Genomic DNA, 12101 nt, shown 5'->3' with positions numbered 1-12101 from the left:
TACAGCTGTACCTTGACCTTTTTTGAATTGAGACTTAATAATGATTTCTTATTAAATGACAGGTGTTGGCATCAAAAATGTCTGTTTTGAACACCAAGTTACCTTTTTTGAAGACTTTTTATAGTATGTATGCTTTTTAACTTTTATTTTCACAGTTAGTGTTTAGAAATTTAGATATAGTAAGAAAAGTTTCCTTTGTTGTGTGATGAAGAGAATTTGGAAGACTTTAAGCATAAAGGATGTTTTTGTGTAATGTATATGTTTTAAGTAGTTGTTGCTATGATTTAATAGTTTATGCTTTCATAAATTTTTTTAGTTGCTTCTATTTCTCATTTTGGATGAGTAATTCAGTATATTTTTGGCATCTAAACCATTTCTGAAATGGGGCTGCTTGACTTCTGTACAGTCATAGTTTAATTTCTGATTTGCTTGTCACTTAAGTATTAAGGTCTGAATTTTGAAATAAAATTTGGCCCTCTTGTGAATTATCTTTTTATCAGGGACAAGTCTTTTTTGAGAGACTCATTTACCAGTCTAAATTCCATGACGATATATGGGTTGTTTTCTTGCCATACAGTGTACTTTAATATTTTTTCCATTCAGCTTTCTGTTTAGAATATGCATTTTAACTTGAAGGGTAAAAGGGGTGTGTGTGTTAAATGTTTTTCTTTATTTTTTAGGATGGTATTGGGGCATCCATGCAGGATGCTTTTTTAATTCTGTTGGCTTCCCTGCAATCTTACTTGTACTCTACGTGATGTGGTGGTTGCTTAGCAATCCAAGCCACAGACTGCAGCAGGCTGTTGCAACAGTACTGATATTTTCCTTCAATTTTGCAACCATTTTTCTCTGCAAAAACAATTCTATTAATAGACAATGTTCAAGCCTGCAATTCAGGGAATGCAGAATTAGGGTTTCAAGATGAACCATGAACAGGACATGTTGATTATTTCTTGGTTAATTTCCTCATAATGTGTCATGATATTGCTGACTGCTTGAAATCATTGATTTTATTTGAAGACTTCTCTTTTAGTAGGTTTTCTGTGTTCTAAAGCTTGATACAAGGAAGCTACCTTGAAATTTCATGTTTATTCAAGCATGTATTTGCTACATCTAATCTTATTCCTTCCTGCACATGGCATATATTTTATGTCTTCCAGCAAGCATGTGTCTCTGGTTCAGAAGTCTGAGAGGAAGACTGTCTTCTTTTTTTCTTCCATCTATGAAGTGTGTTGAGCAATGTTGACAGTTAAAGTATGCCCTCAACTTGAGTGTGTCTGTCACTGTATGTCTTGAGCAAGGAATCAGGTTCCTCCATATCATTATAGAAATTTTTAAGCAGGTAATAGTGAAGCTGCAGGTTTCATTTTTGACTCAGTAATGACTATAGGGGTTTTGGAGATTTGTCTCTTTGTGTTTCAAAGGACTTATATCTGGATGCTGGTATGCAGAGTTTTCTAGTGATTTACAAGAAATACCTGTTGGTCCATTCCTGCTGAACAAACCCAGAACCATTGTTCTGCAAAAAACTATTTTCAGGCAGTTCAAAAACATCAGAGACTAAACAGCCTGCAGATAATGAACTAGCCTCTTTTTTTTTTTTTTTGTGTACACTTCAATTTCCCAGGTTATAACTGAGGGCTACTTCTGCGGGAATAGGCCTATTCCATTTGTCTTGGAATAAACAGGATTTAAGTCTTCAGAATAATGAATATTATGTTTCGTGGTAATAGATGTGTCAAAGGGGATTTAATCTTTGAGGAGTTGCCCTTTTAACTTCCAGAGTTCGTCAGAAAGTATCAGGACCTATTTTTGTCTATTTTAGAGAAAATTAAATGCTCTGCCATTAAATTTTTGTTGCCAACTGTAAGCTCCACAAATAAATAAATCCAGCTGTGCAGATTTGAACATTTGTACAAAGAATTCAGTGTTTCTTCTTTAAGTGGTGAAATAGCATCAAATAACTGAACACTATTAATTAGCCCCATCCTCTAAGGGGCTTCTAATGTTCTTTCCTATAAAACTTGTATCTGATTCCACAGCTTTTTTTCATGTGCTCAAGAGTTAGATGCAGAACTCTTGCTTTCTTGAGATGAGCTATTATCAACCTTAATGGTGGAAGAATTAGTAAAGTCTAATTCATGAACCTATACCAGTTTTGTCAAGGACATTTTCAGGTCTCCTCAAGAATTACTGTGTCACTCTGTGTTTTCTCACCCGCAGTACAATTAGTATTTCAGTGGCAAAAGTAAATACTTTCTTGTGTACAAATAGAATTTACATTTTGTTATTAGGGATGAACATGTCTGATTTGCAGTGAAAATGTGTGTTTTTAAGAATACATGGAGGTAGTCAGCACTGTCTTTTATTTCTGAAGAATTTGATTTAAAGACCAATCTGTTGTTGTTATTGCAGCTGTTTCCAGTGCTTTTAGGCTGTCTGGACGGAGGCCAATCTATTTTAAAATCATCTTTTCTTTCTTTTTTTTTTCTTTCCTGTGCGGCTTTGCTTAAAGGATTTGTAAAATGCAAATATATAGCATTTCAACATATAAAGGAAAGGGTATGATTCTTTTATGAGTTCTTTTTAATGTAGAATGACTATGAAATGCTGCTGTGAAAGATTTTGTTTTAGCATAGAACAATATTGTAAGCCCTTTATAAAGCAAAAAACTCTACTGCTGTCTTTGGTTGCTATTTCACCACTTTTCCATGTGGAAATGAGTAGCACTTCTGTAACACAGTAATAATTTTACCGTGTTAAGCTGTTTTGCTTTATAGTAAATTGTGCTTTGATTGCATTTGATTAGTTAAAGATATATTTAGAAAGACTCAACTGCTGGGTAATACCATTTCCATCAAAGAAACAATCTGTAAAAAACTGAGAAGGCAAGGATATTGAAAACTGGATGGGAAGACTTTCAGTTTGATGAAAGCAGTTTTACTGGCTCCATTCTCTGTGTACTTAGAACTAGCTTTGGTTTATACTAGTTAGATATTTGGTAATAGCATCCATCTTGACAGGTAGATGGAGAAGTTTTTTGGAGCCTAGTATACTTTATTTTAATTTTCAACCACATAGAATGCTAAAGAAGCCCACTGGAGCTAATCAAGCTGTCAGAGTTGTGTGGGATTCAGGCCTGTGGAAACTCTCTTGCTGATTCTAGACCCACATTGCAACCAGTGATGGTTCAGTTGGGGATACCCGGACTTGCCACCTCTGTCTGCTTCTGCAGGCAGGAGCAGGGGGCACTCTGAATTTTCTTCTCTGATGGTATGTTTTCCTCTCAGAACTAGGAGACTCCCAACACCCTCTTTATTAGGCCAATAGTAAGCCATTCTTAAACATCCCATAAAAATACTTGTGCTCCAGAATTAGCATTTGCAGGTTGCAGTTGACACTGGAGAATATGGGTAGGGAGGAAGTAACTTGGGCTTCTATTTTAATTTACTAATCTGGGATTTTTGTGCTGACATAATGTAATGTGGTTTCTGATTCTGTCAGTTGCTGTGTATAAGTTGGAGGCATCAATTAGGATTTTTTTTTTCTCACATGGTGGTGCCATGGGTTTTAAACCCAAAACAAAATGCCCCAGCAGCAACATGTAAAACATTCTTATTGCCACTGAAACGTGGCTTTTTTTTCACTTATTTTCAAGTAAATTCCTGCTAAATTATATACAAAATTTGCATTCTTGTCGTTATCGTAAGGAGATTTGAAAACTGCATCTGACAACTAGTTTTTGATGATCGATTGCAGGCAATGACTTTTAGATCTGTCTTTAAGTAAGACTTTTGAATTCTTCAGATAATTTTGGAACTGAGTTCTGAATTCTTAGCTCCTATAAATGGTGTATAAAGTATATGTACTTTATAATTGCACATGGTGTAACATTCTGTCTCTTCTGAATTAAAAATGTTACCAATTAAACCCCATGGCATGTGCTGTGCAACTCACCTATAAGTCAGCAGCCAAATTTATGTTAACGAAAGGCTAATCAGTGTAGTACAAAAGTAGAAATGTTTTATTTGCCTTCTTAAAAACAAGAAAGATTGCTTGATTCCCCCCCCCCCCCCCCCCCCCGAGAGAAATAATTTGCCAACAATCTTTAGATGATAAAGGGGAAACTGTATATTGCACCCTTAGGAGAGAAAACAACTTGTATTCTGTTAAATATAGATCGGGTGTATGGATCATTTTAGCATGCAGGGTTAGAAAGTTAGTAATTAAATATAGCACTCTGTTTCCTTGTTACTGGAGGTGAGTTTGTAGTGTTTCTTGTAGCTGTGTTGCCTGGAGCTCTTGCCAGGGCCAACCTAACCTGAAGTCAGCTTTTGGATTGTTAACACTGAAGTTGTCTTCAGCGCTGACCAGCCACGGGGCAACGTATATGAATTAAAAACAGCATCCACCCACTCAGGTGGTCTCAAGTGGGTGGATGGTGCATGGACTATACTTTTTAGCATTATAGGTCAGCTTTGCAGGAAGTCAACCTTTTTTGTGACAGCTTGAAGTGGTTTAGAATTGTTTGGTGAGGCATATGTATTTGGAGCAGAAGTGACTGGAGAGCTCTGGATCACTGTGTTACATGTAGAGTGTTTCATCATGATTGCTGTGTTTTGGCTTTGAAACAGCAATATTTTGTTGCAATTGTTTGGCTGACTCCATTGGAAATTAATTTGTTGTTGCTTTGCTTGGAAAAACATGCTAAAAGTGTATTCTGCTTCCTGTTGGAAAATAGTAGTGAATTACAAAATTAGCACATTAATGCCAATTATAAATACAATATCACCCCAATGGGAATTTCTCTTTTTTAAGCAAGTGAGTTAATACGTGGTCAGAAGTTTCGAGCCACTCTGGGAACCCAAACTTCAGTATAACTGACAAGGCAAGGAAGCAAAATTTGGCTGAAAAATCTCAAAATCAACATTCATTCTTAGGGAGGCAAATGTTGTAGAGTTTCTTGCTGTATAGATTTTTATTTTCAGTGAATCAAGAAAGGTTAAATATCTTCAGCTTTTGCACTCCTTAGGGAGTCTGAATTTGGCTCTATGTTTTATTTTGTTGGCGTAGGTTACTGGATTGCTTCCTTTCCTCCTCTCCCCTTTTTACTCCTCTTCATATATGGGGCTGCATGGGATATTGCTGTTTTCTGTGCGGTAGGTCAGTATGCAGAGAAAGAAGAAGCCTATATTCTTCAAAGTCTTTCTTATTGCCTTAGAAAAATTCATATGGATATTTCCTATCAAAAAAGAGAATGAATGAAGGATTGGGCTCTGCATTTTGTCCATGTTGTTTCTGGCTTTCAATAGAGGAGCTTTGAAAAGCCAGCAGATAGTTAATAGTCTTGGCATCAAAAGCTGAATGTGGTGGTAGCTGCCAGAAGTGATTCCCAAGTAAGTTTGTGTATATATCGTACTAGAGGAGGAATATGGTGCCCTGGGCAATGGCAGACTGGCTCTGTGCCATGCTCCATTCTCCACTTTTCTTGGAACTGCTCCTTTGAAGATCTAATACGGTGCCAAGAGACTCTGTAGATAGCTCAGCAATAACTCCCACTGTCACTGCAGCGGATTTTGGTTTATTTGGGGTGCAAAACTTGCACACAAACACTAGATTGTATCACAGTTACCCGCAAGTTTTGGCTAGTTTCCAGAAGATACAGTATGTTTTAGCATAGTGGTTTCTAAACTGCCAACTCTGGTTTAGACTTAATCTATGTTTTCCAAAAACACTTATTCACTCTATTCACCGTTCCTCCTATTTTTAAAAATTTGTTGCTATTGAAGGTCTTGGTGCTTAACCTGTTACACTGTTGTAGGCTGAGTAAGGAAAATGTCTTACCCGATAATAATTTTTTTAAATATTTGACCAGTCCAAAATAGAATGGAATTTTCAGGAGGACAGGCCAGGAGGAAGATGACTTTAGAGAATGATTTTTGACCGTACTGTCACTGAAGGTTTAAATGTCATCATTTGATCAATTGCAGAAATAAATGTCTCTTTAGAAGGGTTCAAAGTAGCTGCAAAAACAAGGTACTGCTGCTAAGATGATTTAAGAGGTGATGTGCTTTCCTGCCAGTGCTTTAAAGCATTATGGTGTTTACTATTAACTCAGTTTTAAGAAATTACTATTCTGCATCTTTGTATTTTTAAATTAATTTACATAAATTAACTTGTTATAAAGTGCTTCTTAAGAAAAGGTGTCAGTTTACAATATTGAGTTTTGAGGTTTTGCCATTATTTTTTACTTGGTTTAAATAACAGGCAATAGCTGTAATAATGAACAATTGAAGTGAGAGGATCATTTTTATATACAAACCCTTCCAATAGGGCAGATTCTAGTGCCACTGCAAAGACAAGCAATACTTCCCTGAGAGTCTCGGTCAGTGGAAAGGACAAAGGGGAAAAAGTAGTTGTATTGGTGAAAATGGCGATACAGAGATGGTGGAGGACTGTGATCAACCAGGGCAATAGAAATGTTAGAGGAGTGGCAACATGTAGATGGCAGAAATTCCAGATGTGGAGGTGGTGTATGCAGAGGGAAAGCCCTGCTTTTGGAGAGTAAAGAGGGAACTGTAGTTAATGCAGACAACTGCCCTGCGCACACTTTACCTTCAGTCTGTGTTTAAGACCAGACCAGAAAGAAAATGACTGGTAAGAGGAGATGGGGGATAAGAGGTGGAAAGACTAGTTGGCCATGAATAAGATATTGTTGACAAGGATGCATGATGACAGGGACTGTCGAGTGTCAGTATTTGGTAGGGGGTGGATGAGAAGTCATGAGCACAGTGAGTGGTAGCTGTGGTTAGTCAGAGCAGTGAGCAGTTCATGGAGATTGTGAGGAGAGGGAACAGTGAAACAAGTTGGTAGACTGAAAATAGCTTGACAGAGGAAGAAACTACTTTTTTCCTTTTTATTTGGACAAATTTTAAGTGGAGCTGCAATAATGGGCTGTTACAGAAAAAAAGAAACTGCAGTTAGTTATCTTTTAAATCTGTTTCAAAGTTGGAAGGTAGAAGGAAGGGAGTATTTAGGAACAGAATGGGAGTATCATGGGTTAAAAAAAGTGTGGGAGTGGACTGGAATGATGAATCTTGATACAGGAGTGAGAAGAGGCTTAGTATCAATTTGTGTACACAGGCAGGAGAAGGACAAGAGAAGGAGCACTATGTAGTACATGTTTGGTAAGTGTGAGACAAAGTCTAGACAAGGAAGTATGTTGCAGGCCTAAAATTAACTGAAGTTAAAATGACAAGAATATTTCAGTGACAGTGAATTAAGTTCTCAGAAGCAGTTAGGGGAAGAAAATAAATTTTCAGAAGTTGCCTTGGGCGTGTCTGAGAGTTGAAATTCAGGAGCACAGCAGAGCATCTTCCCTTCCTCTACAGTTTGTGTGACAGTGATTTCTTTTTTTACAATGATATCTGTTTTTCTTAAGAAATTTCTCACAATTTTTAAAAGAAAGCAATTGATTATGGTCTTTTTTTTTTTTTAATATCTGTTGTTTTGAAATGTAATGGTTTTAGAGGAGTTTGTGTGTTCTAATGCAAATAGCTTGTGTGCAGCTTTTTAACTCTGAGTTCCCTCTTCCCTTTACAAGAGAAGACAAAAGGTTTGGCTATTTAGCTTAGTGAGCACAACTGAGTAGAGAGTATGGTTATTCTGTAAAAATGTCAGGGGAAATCTGTATAACCTGCAGAATAGGGATGGCACAAAGTCAAATAGTTGCAAACTGGCTCCAATTTAATTTATCTAGAAACAAAAAGTGTCCAGTTTTTTTTCTGCTCTAAAGGAGCAGGATTCCAGAAGGACAGAAATGTCAAGAACTGAGCTGCTTATGTTAGGTTCTGGGTGTTAAGCTTGCCTGTTTAAGTAACAGAGTCTGCAGGCTCAGGATGTCCTTTCTGGTTCTGTTCAAAACGGCTACTGCTTTTTTTCTTTTCTTGAAACAGCATTTCTTAGGTTGATTTGCATTGTATGATAAATGTTTGAACTGAGAATGAGAAAAACTTCTTTAGTTAAATGTAAATAGCTGCATATATTACTTGAATTATCCTAATAAATACCTAGTGTTATAAGATACCTAATGTTAATGGTAGTGTTTCAGCAAATATAACTCTCCTCTGTTCAGCACAAATACATTGCCAAGAAAAATTTCTTCTGTGGTCCATGAAGTTTCAATATCAGAACAGGAAAATGTGTATTATTAAGCACTTGGGTTAAATTTTAAAACACATGCTTTCAAAAGTGTATGTAGATGCATATGCTGTGGATGTATAGTAATACGTCCTTTGCTGTTCTTGAATTTCCCCAGGTATATGTGGAATTCGATGACCTTGAATGGGAGAAACGAGAATGGGTTAAAGTTTATGAAGATTTTGCAGCCTTCTTGGTGGAGTACCAGCTGGTCTGGGCAAAAAGAAAGGACCCAAGCCAGACTCAGGGATCAAAGATAAAACAAATTCAGTGGCCTGCATTGGTAAGATAAATTGCATTTAATAAACTATTTTAATCATTTTAATCTCTTTAATTCTGTCCTTCTTAGGAAACTGTCTAGGTTACTTAAATGGTGGTGGAAAGTCATAAGCATGGAGTGGGTGGAGGGTAAGAAAATACTAATAAAGCTGTTGAAAGGGTGGGAGTGATGTGATAAGTCACTCATCTTCATTTTTTAATCAATTTAGAGCACTCCAAACCTAGTCTGAGTGACATAAAAGAACCAGTGGCACTTCCCATAGTAAAAGCCTCTTTCAAATATAAATTTAGCAGCAATGCTTCTTACTGTTCTTTGGAGGATTGAATCCTCCAAGGTGAAAAATAAACCCTTAATCTTGTGATACCCCCTTTGTGGGAGTTCAATGTGTCTAGAATTCAGGTTGGAGTTCAGTAAGATGAGAAAAGTGAGCAAAGATCAATTAAGTAAGTGATAATTGCTTGTCTGATTTGTGACATGATACTTGTGACCCTCATTCTTCCTGGATTGTTGCCCAAACATTAAAGCTGCTGAGAGAACAGCTAGAAGGTTGTCTGTTTTTGACGTGCCTGATGAATACTAAAGATCCAATGAGGTCATCTTAAGCAATAAACATGTATTTATTTTTTTTCTCTGAAGAGACTAGTAATGTTGTCTAAGTCTTCAGAAGAGCCAGACAGGTATAAGACTTCAGGAAACTACTATATGGGGTGTTTTTTGCTTTGTAGAGTTGGAGAAGATTTCTCATAGACTGGCAGGTGAAAAGGAGCTCCCAAGAAATATATAAAAATGGTGGAAATCTTAGATACATTTGGTATTAAGTTCAGTGTCTGTAACTTCAGTCTTGAACTTACCTGTAACTTCTTTTAGAAATTTATAGTCCCAATGAATTTAAATGACATTTTTGTTGGGTGGGGTTTTTTTTCCTCTGGACTTGAGCAGTATCTGTTTTTCATTTAAATATTCTCTTTATAGTCTCATCTCTGAGCACTTGATAGACTTCTTGAAATGCTGTCAAATGATTGTTTTTCTGGAGCTGTGGTTGGAACAGTCACGTTAAAGCTCACGAAACAGCCTGTTCAAGCAAGTGGTGGAAGAGTTGCATAGATGGCGTAGGGTTAACTTATCACCTTTTCTGTTAATATTCCTATTTGACTCGCCTCGTTGGTGCTAATATGCTTGAGTAAAACAAGCTAACTCTCATGATATATAGTCTATTTGCTTGTACAGGCAAAAAACTTTTTAGTTTTGGAGAGTCATGTCATTTGCTCTGTGAAGCCACCCAGCTCTCCTTGATTGAGAGGTAGTTTTAAAATGTTAGCAACATTACAAATAGTAGCCCTCTGCTGTTTTACATGCTTTCATCTTGACCTCTAGAATAAAGATCCTTCTAGGATTTAGAAAGGGTGTATTTCTAGAAGGTATTCTAGTGTGGCTGCTGATCCCCAAACCAAAAGTATATTTTTGTTTACTAGTGTGTGAAAACATTTGTCACGCCTTTCTCTTAGTAGAAATTCTTCCAAAGTTGTGTTGGTCCAGGAGGCAGGAACATTTTTGTCCGTACATCTCCATCATATAATTAAAAAAGTAATAATGTTAATGTTCTTGAGGTAGCTGATAGGTGTAAGAAGGGTTTGCTAAAGATCCACCTTCTCTTTTTACAATTCAAAAATAGAAATCATTTAGTCCAAAGTGGGCCTCAAATAGCTTGTTGGGTTGCAATTTCCAGATGTTAAAGATGATGGTTTCTCAGCATTTGTACTTGGCTTGCCTACAAATGTTCTAGCAATTGTTTTCCGAGTCAAATCCTCTAGCCATCCATTCCAGAAACCCATATTTGAGGGAAAGTGTGGATACAGCATATTAACTCCAGTTAGAACAGATTCCTTCCATAGAGACCTCCCGAAGTTCTGCGCTATATCAATAGCTGTGCTGAGCACACCAGGCTTTGGGGTAACAGGAAGAGTGCTCAAATTGCCATGATACTTTTGGGGTTTGTTGCCAGACTGTGTGAACACTGTAGTATAGGGGAGTGGATGACCTCTAGGAACGTTTGGGCTTTTTTTTTTTTTCCCAAAACAAGATTTATTAAAAATGAGAAAGCAATGGAAAAGATGGTAAAAAAAATTGATTTGTGAAACAGCAATAGGAATATCTGCACTTCTGTGTGAAAGATCCTGAGTGTGGATGTGATAATGCAGACTTTTTTGGAAAAATTGAGTCTTGTAGTAGTAGTTATTGAAAAAGAAAAATCTTGTTCTCATATTAAATACCAAAATAAAAGTTTGTTACAATTTTATTTCATATATTAACACATAACAAATACTTAAGCTGTGTTTATATTTTCTGTGGTAGTTCTACGGGAACTTTGCCTTTAGTAGAGTGAATGGAAAGTGCTTGTTTGTTTAGATGGTTATCACCTTTTGTTCTTTGATCAAAATACTTTGTATTCATTGTGTGGTATTCAAGCCTGTTCAGAAGATCTGCATTTTCTTCTGGGTTTTCTATAGGCAGACATCAGTCTACTGTCTGAGTACTTCACACTTATTCTTTTCTATTATTACTCAATTAGGTGATAGAATGTAATCTCCACTTTATAAAACTTATGAAATTGTTAGAATGCAAGTTAGTCACAAATGTTTGCAATTTTTTTATGTCCGAATGACAGAGTTGAAGCTGTTATTGGAAGTACAGGGTCCATTGACCTCATAACTGTCTTTTAGGCTTTTAGGCCAGGTGCAGACAAAGTGAGGAAATGAGAAGTAGCACCTCTTTCTCCTTGGTTAGTAACTAGGTAACCAGAGAGTGATACATTATCCTCTAAATTAATTTTATGTCATGAGGTTATCTTTACTTTTAGTAGAGTTCCTGTCTCTCTAAATGTGCAAGGCATAAGAAGGTGTGGACTGGGTGTCTCTTCATTTGAGAAGGGGATTTTTGATACTTCAAAGATCTACTGAAATGCAAATTTATCATTGAATGTCTACAGATAAAAATGAAAGAAAAAGTTTAAGATGAGCATTTTAAGGGGAATCACGGACTCTCAAAGGCTGGAAGGGACCTTGAAAGATCACCTAGTCCAACTCCCCTGCCAGAGCAGGACCACCTAGAGTAGGTCACACAGGAACTCATCCAGGTGGGTGTTGAATTTCTCCAGAGAACGAGACTCCACAACCCGTCTGGGCAGCCTGTTCCAGTGCTTTGTCACTGAAGAAGTTCTTCCTTGTATTTCTTTGGAACCTCTTATGTTCCAGCATGTTCAATCATCCTGGAAAGAAAATAAGGGAAGCAAAGTAATTGAAAATGCAATTAAGATTAAAGGAATTTAAGATGGGTAGATTATGGGAAGTTTATACTTTCAGGAAAGTGACTTAGAAGAATAAGACACGTTGGAAAGCAAAAGATTGCAATTGGAGATACAGATAAGTGAATGTGTCGAACAGAAGCACAGATGAGAAACTTCTGCACTTGCAACAGGAAGAAACTGTTGTAGAACTGGGGAAGAAGAAATATCTTATTTTTCTGTCTTTTGCTCTTGGAAGAAAATGGCAGTTTTGTGCAGGATAGATGTCAAAGGAGGAAACAGCTTGACTCGATGTAATATAATAAAAAAAAAAGACTATGC

General features: G+C 36.8%; 1 protein-coding gene across 2 annotated transcripts in view; it reads left to right on the top strand.

Moving 5' to 3' along the window:
• Positions 1 to 12101, top strand: part of JMJD1C (jumonji domain containing 1C) — a 169208-nt gene that overhangs the window by 51069 nt on the left and 106038 nt on the right. For both annotated transcript variants that reach the window (XM_062000967.1, XM_062000966.1), the window contains exon 2: positions 8318 to 8482. In XM_062000967.1, coding sequence (XP_061856951.1) covers positions 8318 to 8482 — 165 coding nt within the window. The remainder of the gene's footprint in view (positions 1 to 8317; positions 8483 to 12101) is intronic.

The sequence above is a fragment of the Colius striatus genome, chromosome 8 (genome assembly GCF_028858725.1).
Source record: "Colius striatus isolate bColStr4 chromosome 8, bColStr4.1.hap1, whole genome shotgun sequence".
Taxonomy (NCBI): Eukaryota; Metazoa; Chordata; class Aves; order Coliiformes; family Coliidae; genus Colius; species Colius striatus.
The sequence above is the reverse complement of the archived record's forward strand: the minus strand, read 5'-3'. Positions and strand labels throughout refer to the sequence as shown.